Below are 16629 nucleotides of genomic sequence, written 5' to 3'. Positions count from 1 at the left end.
GCAGCTATCTGTACCGAAATGTGTTCGTCAAACATGTTCTTTCCATTCGCGTGCAAAACGAAGCAATAATCGTTTATTTTTATTATGGGGGATGGGGAGGGGGGCGGAGAGGGTGCGCGCGCAGACTGGTTATATATAGCTTACATCAGTCGTTCTTTATCATGAAGCAAGTCGGTCAGCCTAAGAGGAATGTACGCATTGCAACATGCATTCCTCTTTCTCGCCCACCCCAGGACAACCTGTCACGTGCTTCATTTGAAAAAAGAAAAAAGACAGAAAGAAGATTCTGACCCGAACAACGGCAAGGACAGCAAGATATCTAATCCTCGTGCGTGGTTGCGCGCAACAGACGCCGTCTCTGCTTGAGGTTGTGCACATTGGCAGCGTATGACCGTTGCCACATTCCAGAAGAACGTGAGAGGAAGATGAGGAAGTACATCGGCGCGCGTACGTGCACGATGAGTCTCTACGCACCTTGAAGAGCTTCTCCTTCTGGTACCACACGTCCTCTTCGTCCTCGACGGTAAAGTCCACGTTCAGCTCGTCCCGGGACCGGGAGAGGATCTTCCGCCGGCTGATCATGGTCGCCTCTGAGGTGGCGTCACCGAGAGACTCCGCCGTAGGCTCACTCCTGCGACGGAAACAAATAAAGGGGGAGCGAAGTCAATAACCAGCTCTGCGCCAGTGTGCTGCTAGACACGTAAAGAGACAATTGGCAACTTGTCTAGAACTAACCACAAGACAATACGGCTACCTAAAAGTCACAAATACATTAACAAAAACTCCGCTTTCCAGTCATCCATAGCATACTGGAATGAAATACTATCATCTGCGGTGAACTGTGAAACGACAGAAATCTTTGCTCAAGAAATCAAAGATATTGATTTCCTCTAAATAGTGTATTAGTGCCTGGATAAATTATGATCAGTGTAATGAGTAGGGCTACACGGTTTATTATAAACTGTTATTTTTTCTCCCACTTGGTAATAATTGGGTTTGTGTGTTTTCGCATGTGAGCTGAACACTGTATTGTTGACACTGTTGTTTATACACTGTACTCAGCATTGAATCCTTCCTAAACTTGGATTGTGTTCGTCTCTTTCTGCATGCTACATCATTGTAACTGTACTGCATATCTTGTGTACCACTCCTTCTTGGACCGATGTCTGCAGCACATTTAAACAATATGTGCATGCGTGCGTGTGTGCGTGCGTGCGTGCGTGCGTGTGTGTGTGCGTGTGTGTGCGTGTGTGTGCGTGTGTGTGCGTGCGTGTGCGTGCGCCTGTGTGTGTGTGTGTGTGTGTGTGCGTGTGTGTGTGTGTGTGTGTGTGTGCGTGCGTGTGTGTGCGTGCGTGTGTGCGTGTGTGCGTGTGTGCGTGTGTGTGTGTGTGTGTGTGTGTGTGTGTGTGTGTGTGTGTGTGTGTGTGTGTGTGTGTGTGTGTGTGTGTGTGTGTGTGTGTGTGTGTGTGTGTGTGTGTGTGAATTGCAAAACTGCTCGTGAACCGATTGTTGAGCGCATCTTAAAGAAGCTTAGGTGACCTCTAATAATCCGGATTCGTCCACTACGGTATCCATCGTAGCCATCGAAGTCGTTTGCGACGTTAGAATAAATGAGCAAATAAACATTATGTTATCATTCGCGCCACAACATCAAGAAATTCATTTACATAACTACACCATGAACTATGTCGCAATTTTCGTCACACGCTTGCTAGTTTTCAAACGTTGCTTTCTTTAATCGAAGCACCGAGGCACGTCTACCGAATAATCGTCGCCGCGACTCCCTTGTTGAAAAATATTTAGGAATAAGGGCGCCGTTAATTGGGATACAAAGGGACAGAAATATAACTATATACGAGGAAAATAGCCAAGCAAAATGTAGATTTTTTTGGTAGAAGTCCCAGAAAAGAACAACATCGTTACCGCCACAGGCCACGTTTCGACAAGCGCTCACTCTCTTTTTCGAACGTGTTATTCCAACAGAGTCACGGCTTCTGTGATAAGCCCATGCATTTCCGGCGGGCTGTCAGGACTGCCGGAAAGCTCGCGGTGAGAAGCGATGGAAAGAACTCGGCATGAGCATACACTGGCTCATAGTGAAGGCTGTTGAATGGTGTATCTGCTGTGCAAACTGCAGCCAGTGCGATAGTACACGTTTTGTAAAGTGCATTTAGTAGAACTTTAAGAAAACCTTGAAGGCTTTCGCTTAGGCATCCTCAGAATACGTAAGACCGTAGTAAGCATGGTTGGAGGAATTATAAGGCTGAAGACATGGTCCGTAATGGGGGAAAAAAGGAAAAATCATGAGCCATTTCACTCTGTGAAGGTGGATGACCGGCCAAGCTGTGTAGCACATGACAAAAAGGTGACACATAATTTTGAACAAAGGTACGAACACATTTATTTTTTTGATCGGTGGTCATCGAGACGAAAAGTACGAACACACATTTCTTTTTATACATCCGCGTTCATTCTTGCTATACACTCGTTATGTAGATTTGTATTTTCATTTTGCGATATATTGAGGCAAGGAATTTGAGACCGAAATCACCGCACCGACTGGCACTGGGCCATTGCCAACAGCGCCTTTGCAGAGAGAGGGGCAGTTTATGGGGGGGGGGGGGGGGGGCGGAACGCTGGCATATTGAGCGGCAACGGAGTTAGCTGTGGGCGAAGGCGACGACGACGAGTGGCACGAGCAATTGCTGGTGATGATAGTTTTTGCTCACACACGTTTGTTGGCGGACACGAGAAGTACACGAAACCCTAGCCATAAGCATCTTCGCTGTAATAGAAGACGTCTAATGCTCTAGAAACATAAGTGTAGGAAGTTTTCAGTCTACGTTGTAAAGCGTAAGAGATAAAATTAAGTCAGCACAGCAGGCAGAGACTGAGTTCAGAGACCGACTTCTTCTTTCTCGCTGCTATCGCCGCTTAAGGACACGGAAAAATTAAAAAAAAAGACAAAAGCGGAACACATTTATTTTTTCGGGCCCCTAAGCGCCGGAAATACGCTCGCAGCAAGTCGTTCCAAAGCTGCAAAGTGCATTTATCCACTAAATGCGGCAAGCACTCTCGTTATTTCCTCATTTTCTCTATCTCCCCCCTCCTTCTTCTCTTCCCGCCGTTGCTCTTTACGAACGCCACCAGGGAAAAGTCCTTGCGAGCAATTACAATGGCGACGCGTCGCCAAAACAATCGGTCCCGTTCGACCCACAATGGCAGATCCGTTAACGCCCCCTTTGTTTCTCGACGCGCTCGCTTCCGGATTCAACGGCTCGACTGAGGCCGCAGCTCTAACGCGTAAGCCTCAGGGCGTGTGCTCCATTTACTAACTACCGCCGTTAGGCCTCGCCGACTGCAGAGTCGCTCCGCGACGACCCCTAACTCAAACGGCCCTAGCTATCCAACCAACGTCCGCTTCTTTGTCCTCGAACCAAGACAAGGGACATTCGATGGCGAAGAAGTAAGCGCGAGGATCTGCTTCTTGTAAAGTGAAGCTTTATTTGGCTCTCTCCACCTCCGCCCCACCCCCCTCCTCCCCCGTCCCCCAGTTTTCGCGTGGACGACTGTCTGTCTGAGTGAACTGTGCCGATCTCGGAGACCGTATAATCAAAGGTTGTGACTCGGTGGACTGATAATGGTACCAGTGCACCATATGCGTTCTCGCAAGGGCTTTAATAGGGCTTGTAAAGTGGGCCGATCCTGGAGGCACTTCACCCTCACAGCACTCGAACGCCTTAGGGCATTTAACCGACACAAGCTATAGCCAATAAGCGCCCTCAGCAGCATATCTCATCAGATGCACCGGAAAGCCATCGCTGGACGTTGACAATTATCCTCCAATGGTTTTTGCCGTTTTATTTCTTTCACTCTCTCTCTCTCTTCTCTATTTCTTTTTTACAGCTTTTATTTCCTGTTGCAGAAACGGGCTGTACCAAAACATGATGTAAACGATCAACTTTTCAACGTCCGTGCCTCTGCCCTGGCAGCAAGATGGCATCAGAAACATAAAAAGAAAAAGAAGGCACGTGATAACGCGGGGGAGGAAACGATCTTACGCTTCTCTATCAGCCTTGTGAAGAGCACGTTTTGTTCCAGCGGAAGTAAAAGCAGCTCACATCGGGTGTCGGAGACGGAGAGGCGCAAAATCGGAAAGCGACGGCAGCCACCAATTCCGCATACAGCTCCTGGCTCCCCAAACACGCACTGAGTGCATCCACTTCAAACCTTCTGTATGTCAACGCAAAGCTAAGCGAGAACGATGTCTGCGTGCGTCAGGCGCTGGGGGTGTATTTAGGAAAGAGTGAAGGCGGTCGCCCAAGGAGAGCATCGAGCTTTCTTTATAAAACGCGCTGCTCTCGCCTCAAAGCCGGAAGAGGTCAGCGTAGTAGAAACACATATTCTGGGAGCCGCTAGCAGAGGAGTCACGATTGCCCGCTTAGTGGCCTCCGAGCTCCTTCCTACTTTGCTCTTGTTTTTTCGCCGCAGCTTTGTACTCGTGGTTTTATTTTCTTGTTTCACTCTTTCCCTGTACGCCCGCTATAACTGCTGCTGTCTTTATTCTGCGCCGCGCGTCTTCATTCTAGTACGCACTGGTTGCGTTAGTTTTGACATTTGACGCTGTATGAGAGAGAGAAAGAGAGGAGAAGGAAAAAACAAACATAAAATTGGTTTTCTTTGTAGTCTCGTCACCTCCCTCAGAGCGCTGCGTCGCATCTCTCTAACATTAGGAAAAAGAAGAACAAACGCAGCAAAATAAGAAATCGCTCGGTGCCATAGCTGAGCGAAACAAGCCATTAGACGCTTTGTTGCCTACGCGGGAAATCTTCGTACTCTCAACAACGTGAGCCATCTAATTGATGAATGGCCGAGTTAACATTACCTAGGGAATCTAAAGCTCCTTTACGAACGCCCCTTTCTTTTTTTTCTTCCGGTCGTAAGCCCTGCGTGTTAGTGCCTCTCCAAAAGCCGCATCAGGGAACTCGATTTCTTGTTTTCGTCATTGTGATCACGTTATGCGCTTTCTTCAGAGCCATTAGCCGATACGTCGTCAACCGTAAGGTTACATCGAGATATACACCTACGCCTGTATTACTTTGAATGCGCATGCCGATACTGAGAAAAAGGAACGACAACAATAAGGCATTAAATAATGTCAGGACAGGGCTTGGCGAACTCATCGATTATTTGTCGTCGCTAGATACCTGGCTTTTAACACACATATGTAAGAGTTTAGCAGGTCTACAGAATAATGCGTACTTATAAAAATGATACACTATAATATGGTACAGCGAAAGAAGAGGTGGGGGGGGGGGGGTAATTACTTTCTTTTTCAGCTATATGCAAAACATGTTAGGAATAAAACGAGCCACGCTTTCAAGACAGATGCCTGGGCTTCCGTACGGTACCAGACAGTACGGCGCGTAGGGAGCCGACTGCGCCGTATACCGTGAGTTCTTATGTGCCTTGTTGATGATGTCTGTGAACGAATGACGCCACGATCAAAAAAGCAGGCTAGTATCCCGGTAGCCCGACGTTTCATAGCTTGTGAAGCAGCATTACGACGTAATCGCAAAGTAACGACATTCCGAAGGACAACCGGAACTATGATGCAGCCTATTTGAAGCAATTGCTGCGTAAGCCCAAACGTGTAAGATTGCTACGACCGCATATATCGCCGTATCCAGTGGAAGCTGCACTAGACAAAGAGCGTCGTTATAAATTGACATCTTTGCAAGCAGTATACTTATGCAAGCGGGGTATACGATACATACAGACTCGCGCAACCGCAGACGCGTCGGGCGCTTGCGTATACAGTACTCGAGAGGAGGGAAATTGCGCTACTTATGCACTTATTACGAAGTGCTGGAATCGTACGAAGAGGAATGCACGCCGCCATCTCGAGTTGAGACCCGCCGAGACCTCCTCATTTGAGAGCAGCGTGGCTCTTTAAGGCTGATGCACTGCATTCGACACCCAAGCCTCAACCACTTTCCCGTCGCGTTCAACTTCGGAGTGGATACAACACCCCGCGGCGCCACCCACCAGGGAACTCGGCGTCGTCTCGCCTCGCGGCGCTCAACACAGCCGAGTGCTCCCGCGCTGCCGCCCTGTTTGTATAAAACACGTCGTCGAAAAGCGAAAATGGACACAGTTTTCCCCTCCACGCGTCGTTTCGGGGCAACTGCTACGGCTGCACGTGCAGCTTTATTTTTTCCTCGCTGGTAAACGCCATACACTCCTATACGAATACTCGGAGCGTATCTGTACGTGAAAAAAAAAATAATAATAAATAAGAAATAAACGTAAGAAAGAAACCGTCCCGAATGTATCGCTAGTTCTGCGCAGCGCCAGGCAGCGGAACGACACGGCAAAAGCGTGTTGCGCCCGATACGCATGGCGAGGCTTGCGCCAACGAGTGCTTTTAAAGGCATTCTACGATATATACGCCAGAGGCAGCAGGCATGGCTGACAGCGAGTGAAAGATGCTTGTACCGACGAGTTACAGCCGCTGGTCACGTAATAGAGACGTGCGCTCGCACGAGCTAAACAAAATAAAGAGAGGAAGATTGAAGACAGGCAGCTTAGGGAGAATATCATTGGTCGAATTGGAGCAGACATCTCTCTCTCTCTGTCTCTCTCTGTCTTTCTGTCTTCCCGCGGCGCAAGAAAATTACTCTTGTTTAGTACAAGTGTTTGTATTCTTCTTACCGTTCTTCTTTTATCTGTGTCTTGTACGTGTGCTTTCTTCTTACAATTAATACGCGCACCTATTTGCTCCGATTACTGTCGTTCTCGTTACCAGCACGCCGTGTCATCTTCCTAGAATTAAACCCGCCGCGGTTGCTCAGTGGCTGTGGTGTTGGGTTGCTGAACACGAGGTCGCGGGATCGAATCCCGGCCAAGGTGGCCGCATCTCGATGGAGGCGAAATGCGAAAACACCCGTGTACTTAGATTTAGGTGCACGTTAAAGAAACCCAGGTGGTCAAAATTTCCGGAGTCCTCCGCTACGGCGTCCCTCATAACCAGAAAGTGGTTTTCCTCTATCTATCTATCTATCTATCTATCTATCTATCTATCTATCTATCTATCTATCTATCTATCTATCTATCTATCTATCTATCTATCTATCTATCTATCTATCTATCTATCTATCTATCTATCTATCTATCTATCTATCTATCTATCTATCTATCTATCTATCTATCTATCTATCTATCTTCCTCGAACTAAAGTCGATCCTTCTGCGCCCGCATGAAAATGGCGTTTTCTTATATTATCAAAGGTATCGTTGTTTTAATCGGTCTGTCATGACTTGAAAAGCAAGTGCCTATGTATGTGGTGGCGTGGATGGCATGTTTTAAGCGTAAGTGCGGGTATGTACTTGTCTGCAGGCGGCGCCACTCATACGCTTCCCTCACACTTAACTGAGGGTGAGGCGTGGGGGGGGGGGGGGCGCACTGCGCTGCCTTTCGCGACGCTGGTGTTCTGGGACATCCCGGGGCTTGTGGGGCGCCTGGGACGGGAGGAGGAAGCTTCTCGATATCGACAAGCGGCATTCGACATTAATCTGCGGCATCTCAGGAAAGAACTCTTAGAGAGTGCAGACCATATATATATGAGTGCGCTTTAACTATAACACGGTGCTCACTTCACATACATTCGTTATTTTGTTGTGCTACAGAAATCACGTGGCAAGAACGAAAAAGCTAAGCCTTTATCTGAGAACCGACGAAAAAAACACCTCCACCGAAAACCACAAAGGAAAAAAAAAAGATACGCTCTCTCGGGCAATTGGAAAGGAGGGCGGTGTATATACCGGGAGCTTCACTTTCAGCACTGCCCTGGTTTGTGCTAAATCGAGTCTACCGTCCGGTCGGTATACGCTGAACGGCCACCCGGTTAGGCTTTAATGGGGTCATCGCTCCGAGGGAAAGAGGGCGAGAGAGAGATGATAAATAAAAGGTGATACCGGGGCGTATATACTTGACGCAACGCACGAAGTGTTCTGTTGGTTTCAGCTACCGCATCCTTAGTGCCGCTACCCCAGCGAACGCTTTGGTGTACGATGTTACAATGTGCCTCGAATGTTCTCGCGTAGCGCCCCGTTACTTGAGCCCGTGATTTGGAATCACTGATGCTTCATCCCAGCCGTGCCAGGGCGTGGTTTGTCCTCCCCCTCAGTTGCCACCCCTCCCCCCTTTCTTTTTTAGTGTAACATTTCTTTTTTTGATCGACCAGGCACGTAAACGCCGCAGTAGTCAACAATATCACTGCAGATTGTTTATAATGACAAAGTATTTAATACAGCTGCGATCACTAATGTGAGTGTTCACCTGGCTCTGGAAAAGGCGCATTGAAGTAAAAAGAATATAAAAAGGGAAATTGCTATTATATAAAAAAGCTAAGGTTTCACGTGCCGGAAACTACCATTAAACTCATTTGTTCATTTGGGTCCACAAATACCCCGGCTACATGATAAGAACAGCGTAATCATGTCGTGATCATGGTGCACCCAAAATGACCGGAAGATACATGACGGACAACGCGCAGTACGGGCAATTGAATTTCTCGCACTGCCATATATCCAAGCAAGGCGTTGACAGCTCAGTGTGCCAAAGTAAGGTCCCCCCCCCCCCCTCTTCCATTTATGTTAACACTGACGTTCGCCGACTTCATGTGCGATGGTCCAATATAACTTCTCTTGAGCAGCCGGCAAAGATCCAATCAACTAGGAAGGGTTTTGAGGCGCAAACTAAGACACAGACTAAGCATAGACACCTACAAGCACCAGTTAACAACTAGCTCCAGAGACCAGCGTCGTATCGGTGCCTTAGGCTCCTATGCGTAGGGCTTACGAAGATCAGCGCTAGCGCGTAACGGAAGAGTGCGCTTTTCCAGGTAAATAAAGAACGGTTACGGTTCAATTCAGTTCAACTGAACTCCTTTCAACTCACGTAAGACAGCTAGAGATAGTAATAGGACAGGGTCAAGGTCCGGCAATCGAAATCAAGGTTGCCATAAGGTAAAAAAACAACCGCATATAGCTCCTGGCGCACGGTGATGTGAGAGGGAAAGAGGAAGGAGCGTGGTGTTTCTAAAATCCGCCTAATCGAGTATTGGAAAGGAAACAAAGGGGCGAAACTTCATAAAAACAAAGCAAAAGTACGGTGAATAAGGAAGAAGCGACCGCGACCAGGTGGCCGTGGAAGTGAGTTTCGGGCCGAGGCACGAAAAGCGGATGATCCTCGTCTGGAGCGAGGATCGAGCTTCGCGCACGTATACGTACCGGCTGCGGCATACAGCGCGCACACACAGAGAACGCGCGGTCGGGTACCTCTTCTTTTTTTTCCTCCTCTTTGACGGAACGGAGAAGCAGCACGATGGCTTGACGCCATCGTCACCGATCGCCACGTTCGGTGGGCTTATATACCCCGAGGCCGTGGCCAACAGCACGATACGCAGGATGTTGGTGCCGCTTCGGCTCTCTATCAAGAAACGCTTCGGCGTGCTCGCGCTGGGTCGAACAGACGCGTATGAACGGGGAGAAGGATGGCACGAGGGGGGTTTGTGACCGAGAGTTGGAAACATTCTTTGTACAGAGGACGATGCGAAGTCGTTAGGCGCTGTGGGTTTCAGAAACGACGCGATGAATAGACGAACGTGAAATCAGCGGCGGTTTCTCCACTATATGGCACACCTGCTAAGCGAGACCCAGTTGTATCAGATGGCTGGCAGACGGGATATCGGTACTATAAGTCTGCCGCAGTTGAAGCAGCATGGTGAAAGGCTGCATTGATCCCGAGCCGAGTACGGTACAGCACTAGCGCACGATCGCCGCACAGGATGACAGTCAACAAGAAACCTACAAGAAGCGTATACAAGAAACCCTATGCCTTCCTTCAAGGACTTACTATCACCAGTCTCAGTGTAGAGCACGTGCTAATATATATATATATATATATATATATATATATATATATATATATATATATATATATATATATATATATGTCATGACGTCCTCTGTACAGTTTGTAACTGAAACGCCCGCCGCGCTCTCTTTTTATAGCGAGCACACCTTTCTTTTCACTTTCTTATCTTTTTTGTTTGAAAATGAGGCTAATCTACCCAACAGTGTACTAATACTGTTGTTCGTTTACACCCTCCCTAGTACTGGCGGCGCCGACGATTTAGAGACAAGAACCTTACATACAGCGACAAACTTGACTCTCACTTGTTATACGTCGATCCGCGTTAAAACGTTCAACGCGACGAGGCCCACAGGTCGGCCGTACGCGCGCGCGTTGCCGTCGCCGCTACTTCCTGGTGTCCAGCTCGAGAGCAGCGGGGAAATGAGCGGTCGCACCACTCTCGCTTGTAAATGCATCCGCGCTCACCGTGCGGTTGACCGTTGGCTCGGCGTCGGCGGTCGCTAGCGGTACACCGCGACTCAATGCGCTAAATGGCGCCGTACGCGGGAGCGGGCAAGAGGAGCGCGCGTGTGTATTTCCGGTTTGTGGAACCGTTTAGCTCGCGGAGGGCATGTGGGGTGAGGAGGCATACGATGCTAGTAATGGCTGACTCATTAGTCACGGTAGACCGGAACGAGGATAGAAAGCAACCCGCTCTGTACTACAAAACATGTGTGGTAGTGGCCGCCAAAAGGCCCATCGCTAGAAATGGATACAATTCAACGCGTAGACATTAAGAACAATAGCGGGTAGTTCTAACCAGCTCGATTATATATACACACACAAGAATATGTGCGACCATGTTTATATTGCGCAGGCGCAATAGCTGGGTGCCTATAGATGCTTGGCTACCAGTAGTAAAAAACATAAATAAAACCTGGCACGAAAAAATTTTACGTCACTATAACAAATTTTTATCTTGCGAGAGAAATTCTGATCATGTAGCAAGAGCTCATCAAGCATGACCGGAAGTCCCGTGTTACAAGGCAGTGACTTATGTGCCATTGACTGTTGCTGCACCACAGCAAGTTAATTATGCGGTCACTACAAAGCTGTCTCTGTGGCAACTGGAATCTTTCGCGTCGCGACAGCTGCATACTAACCAGGACGACAGTAATTACTGTCGCGTTTTTTGGACAGTCTCTGCGGGTATGTTCAACAGGACAGTGGTCCCTTTATGGAATGCTTGATCAAGTACGTTCGTGTGTGCGCGCATATAATAGTGTTTTTCATTGTACGGTGAGTACAAACTCTTCTTTCATGGGTGCATATGGGACGCTTCTTCCGGTTAGCTTTATTGTCTGTCTCGTTTCCATTTACGTATATTTTTTTAGTTGAATATACTGCAGGACCTTCACGGCCCGTGCAGGAGTGGTACAGAAATGTAATGATTAAAAATATCCTGGTGAAAAGTACATACACTGAATGCGGTTAATAAAAGAGTCGATGTTATTGCAACACACAATATCGTTATTTAACTTATTCCACTGGGAAATAGCCGACGGAAAAAGGGCATGCTTGTGAACATTAACACGACATGGGGGAAGATGGATTGTTTTGGAATTACTTACTCAAGTTGAGCGTTTCAGATGATCCTGCAGGTAATAAGAACGCGTTATCTGGAAATGACCATGGTATAATTGATAGATGAATTTTTGTCGTGAAATTGCTCTTTTCTGCGAGAGGGATCTTAGGTTTGGCCTTGCGAGCAGACCTGAGATACTGGACTGCCTTTTGTAAACGCATTTTGTTCCCCCCTTTTTTTCTTCTCTTTCTAGAGTTAGTGTCTTTTTATACTCGTGGCATGTGTAAGCGTGTTTTTTGCGGAAAAGGTTGGCCATAGTTTCTTAAATGTGTCTGCTAGATGGCTTCCACGTAGCTTTCCTTTCAATTTGTCTGCAGTTGTTAAACAACAACAACAGCAACAACAACTAAGCTGTCTATCTATGTCTGTCTAGTGAAGCGGTAGTGAATGTGAGTGGGTAAGAGCTATGACGTCAGCTACTGTACCCCGCGTTTTCTGGAAGCGGACGCACGCCTCACCGAAACGCAGCCGGGTAGCCGCACAATGGCGGCGGCGCGCCGCTGCAGTGCTGCGGTCACGATTTCGGTTTGGGCGCTCGGTTGCCTCCGGCTTCCTGGCGAGGGCGACGCGGTGGCCGCGGCGACTAGAAAAATCGCGCATTCCTCGGCGACGCGAGAAAAATGGCGCCGCGAAGCGTTGCATTATTTCGGTGCCTCCAGCGTCGCAGTCGAGTATATCCGCGGCGATCGCTTGCACGGCTTGATCGGTGGGCGAGGTTGGATGGATGGAAAACTTTATTTGATCCTGCAAGTAGTGATAATTACCCACTAAGCGGGCCGCTCCCACATCGGGACCGGAAGGCCGAGCCTCAGTCGTGTTCATCCAGGTCCGGGCTGCGAAGTGCAGCTCAACCCTGTATCGTCGATCGCGATTCAGACCACGCGCGCGCGGTGAACTGAGTGAAAATTTAAAAACTTGTCACGAATGTCGTTTGCGCGGTAATGCGACGGGCACGAGAGAAGTAAAAGAAGAAAGCCCGACATTAACAATGAAGGCAGATATGATTACGCCTACCAAGTTCTATTTCCTCTAATAAGCTCCGTTATGTCGAAGAGACAAATGAGTCAATTAAATCCGAAATACCGGGAGTGACGAGGAAGTAGCGCGTGCAACAGCGTAGCGTGCAAGGTGGCTGGAAGCAGCACGTACGCAAACGCAAACAAACAAACAAACAAATAGAAGCTTGGAGGTCTTGTATAGCGAAGGACAGGGAAGGCCGGAATCGCTTGGTAGATTAGGTGGCAAGATGGAGGGCAACGGTCAGTTGCCCACCACTGCGCTGCACAGTCACAACGTCCGCAACCTATCCCCGTCCCCTCCAACTTCCGGCGCAAGTGCTCAGGCAGCTGGAACGTTCACTCGCGCGCCGCACTGCCTCCACGCGTTTGAGACGTCACCGACGTGTAAAGGAGAGACGACAAAGATGTTAGGTGCAGTACGATAGGCCGGAGGCAAAAGGAGGGGAGGGGATGATGTGCGTTTGTTTGCGAGAAGGCTACACCGGCGCGTTTGCCGCATCCTCTGACCCGGGATCGAGGCATCAATCCAGCGTCCTCAACGCGCAACTGTGGCCCACCATACGGATTCGCTTCCAACTAACAGCCCTTCTCTACCTCTCTTTATCTCCGTATCGCTCGTGTAGCAGCGCGCCCACACGGCATCGGAAGCCCTCGGAGATGCTATAGCTTTGCGTGCGTCTCGCCGAAGGCCCGCCGCGAGGGGCGCTGATTGACGGCTGCGGCATCGCGCCCGCCGGCAGCTCGCGCATGTGTCGGGCCGAGAGAGCGCAGCGACTTTCGCGCGGTATCGAACCGTGCCATCAATACCTGGCACGCGCAATCAATCAGTTGCCGCAGTTGACTGAAAGCAAAGGCCTTTGAGAACGCTTTTCGAGCGACCATCGGCCCGTTGAGGACATCGTGTACGAACTGCCGGAAACTCTTTCTGTTTGTCTTTGAAAGGCTTCCTGCACGCGCGAACGAGGCTGCTCTATTGGATATCGCTGACTAGCTGGTTCATTGGACCGGCTTTCTCGACAAAAGGAGAACCAGAAGAGGGCAAGGAGGCGTTTGAGAACCCGGAAAATTCGCACTTTATCTGATGTAACAGTTGCATCTGGGCAGCGCGCATTTTTATCCTCGTCGCGTCGGTCGGGTAATAATAAGAGCTGTCACCCTCTGACAGCTCGTTCATTAGCATCAACGCCGCACCCCGTGCGCAGATAAGCGATTATGAAGCCTAAAGGCATTGTTATATTCACTGAGGTCGCCAAAAATAGAATATGCTTTGGTCTGCCGCGCAACGTCATTATACTTCCCACTCTGTCTATATGCACTCGAACATTCGTACAGGTATTTAGGCGTGCACTGCTTAATGGCTTTATCTCTCATGAGGTAAGTCAGCGGCCTAGAGAATGACGCCGTTGGGCCAGGATTCTTGATAAGTCTACATTTTGTGTCGTGTTGTCTAAAATAATAATCTACCTACGATCGAAATGGAACAAGCACTCGCCTAACGTTTGAATACAAAAACAAGAAGAAAGCAAAACATATAATGACGTATCAGGGCCGCTACATGTGCCTCGTTACGTATTTGTTGCGAAAACATTGCTAACGACAAATGCGAAGCATTCATGGCGGTGAAGCACGGGAACGATGTAGTCATGTCCACTGTGGCGGATTAGCCTCGCAAGTGAGAGACGAACACATACGTACGCCACTGCTCGTAAATTCGGGGGAACGGCTTATTGACATCTGAAGGGAGGCGCGTTGTAAGCGGCTACCGAAAGCCGCGGCTAGAGAGATCGGCCTCGTCGGTCGACACGCATGTCCACAGTCCACTGTACATCAGTGGGCCGTCTAGCGGCCTTTCGCAACGCATAAATCCAGGCAACGCCAATCATCGGGAACTGCGACGCGCAACACTGTCCCTTCCGTTCTCGCGATCCGACCCGGAGCCCGCGTAAGCAGCGTACGCGGAGTGCTGCGAGCGAGAGCAGATATATAGTCGGCTCGCCGTGTGTGCCTCGAAGTAGGCCGCCGCAACAGCACTCCCCCCAACGCGCGCAGCGCCCCGTGCCTCGCCGTGCGACCTACTTGCGGACATTGACTTCGGCGCCGCAGCCGCCGGCCTAGCCGGCTAGCTACGCTTGCTTCCTTCGCCGCCGCGTTCACGACGACGGCGGCGTGATAACGAAAGAAATGAGAAAAGAAAGGAGAAAAGAAGAAAGAAAAAACGCAAGACAGCTTCTTACGAAAGGGGTCCGTTTCGCCAGGCATTCCGCGGGCCTCCCCTCCACCCGGCAGCCTGGGTCCCGTTACACAAATCCGCCCGCCCCCTGCGCGCCGCGCTGCGTTAGGGCTGCCGTAGTGGATCGAGTGAGTGCCGTTGGTGGGGGGCGAACAACGCGGCAGCGGCAGCTGGCTCCTCGCTGTACCAACGCGCCGTTGGGCGAGTAATGAGGCGCCGCCAGACAAACGGCTCTGGCGCCGCGTGCGAAACTTGCACCGGGCTCCTCGCATTGGTACCCCGTCGCCGCGGCGAGACGGGCACCCTGGCCGTGTAGTGTGCAGTGTGTTTGCGATATAGCAGTGAGATAGAGAGAGAGAGAGAGGTGGGTACGGAGTGCTTTTCATCGGGACTTCGGATCCGATGGTGCGCGGGAGGCAAGAATGATCGGCTCGCCGCCTCGCCGGCCGTCAAGATTCAATGACTCAATCGACGTCGCTGGGACCTGCAAGCGGGGAATTTCGAGGGCGCACGATTTCTTCGGGAAGGGGAGGTGGGGGGACAGAGAAGTGAGGGGCGTTCGATGGATTTCCAAACCGTACGATAACTTTCGAAAAGGAGTTGCAGTCTCGCATTTAGCGCTGCCTACACTGACTGCGTGCGCGCTCGGGCGCCTCTAGCATGCGCTTGAGCAAACTGCAGGCGAGGGGGTCCTTTCGCGGGCGCGGACTTTCCGAGGCCGAGCTACGGGGCTGTCCGACGTTTACGTCGAGGTGCACGCATTCCACGAGGATATCGAACAGCTTGAAACTTTGCAATCGTCGAATACGCTGATCGTAGAAGCAGTGTGTCTCGCGCGTTTTCTTTACGCAAGAAAACAGCCATCGCACACCCCTGACCGCACCTATACAAGCTTTGCAGTACAAAGCTATAGCGCACGCACTTGCTACATTACTTCTCGCTCACCTGAGCCACTTATACAATTGACTCAAGTGCAAGATGTAGTCGGTTTCTGCCTGGATAGTACGATAGACAAAGAAGATGGCTGTGGAAAGCAGAAGTACATAGTGAAGTACATGAAGTATATAGTGAATTGTACGTATGAAGATCACAGTTCACTGTGTTCTACGTAGGTTTGCTTAAGCAGAAGAAAAAACAAATTAGCTTGGGCACATGAACTACATAGCAGGGTACATCGTGGCGGTCTCTGGTGGTCACGCGGAGCGAGACGTATAGACTTCAATAAATGCAGGTTTATGGTCCATTCTTGTCATAACGCGTCCAAGCCTGCGTTTATTAATGAAATAATTTATTTATTTATCTTGTTAGTGCGCTTGTTTCTTTCGATGGTCTTTACAGCGCACACAGATCGAACAAAATAAGAGACAGGCAGAGAGAGTGAAAGAGCACAGCACACACACTCTCTCTCTCTCTCTCTCTCTCTCTCTCTCTCTCTCTCTCTGTCGCTTCTTCCCATAGATCTGTGTGCGCTGTGAAGCTCATCGAACTGAACCGTTAATAGCGCACTCAAGCTTCCACACTTGCACACCATATTAATTGTTTTATTGTTCATTCGTCCGTTCTTTCGTTCGTTCGTTTCTTTGTTTGTAGGAAGAAGCGTGTAGCCCCAGGGCGTAGAGGAATGCGAACTGTGCGTTCTCCTTTTCCGCATCGGACGCTCGGCGACGCGAAAACGGCTTAGCGGCCTCCCCCTGAGAATTCGAACGTCGGGTTGCTTCTCTTGGGAATCAAAGGCCTACCCCCCTCCACCTCCCTCGAACCGGCGGCTGGCCGTGTACGACTCTGTTAGGGACAAATCCAGTTGTGACTTCTCATTT

The 16629-nt window shown here is 49.6% G+C and overlaps 1 protein-coding gene across 3 annotated transcripts in view; it reads right to left on the bottom strand.

Annotated features, from left to right (window-relative positions):
- The window catches only part of LOC142579887 (uncharacterized), a 354590-nt gene that overhangs the window by 198757 nt on the left and 139204 nt on the right, over nt 1–16629 (bottom strand). For all 3 annotated transcript variants that reach the window (XM_075690547.1, XM_075690549.1, XM_075690548.1), the window contains exon 2: nt 475–631. In XM_075690547.1, the coding sequence (XP_075546662.1) occupies nt 475–582 (108 nt within the window). In that variant the 5' untranslated portion in view covers nt 583–631. The remainder of the gene's footprint in view (nt 1–474; nt 632–16629) is intronic.

The sequence above is a fragment of the Dermacentor variabilis genome, chromosome 4, assembly GCF_050947875.1.
Source record: "Dermacentor variabilis isolate Ectoservices chromosome 4, ASM5094787v1, whole genome shotgun sequence".
NCBI classification, from domain to species: domain Eukaryota; kingdom Metazoa; phylum Arthropoda; class Arachnida; order Ixodida; family Ixodidae; genus Dermacentor; species Dermacentor variabilis.
Note: the sequence above shows the minus strand (reverse complement) of the source record. Positions and strands in the feature narration are given on the sequence as shown.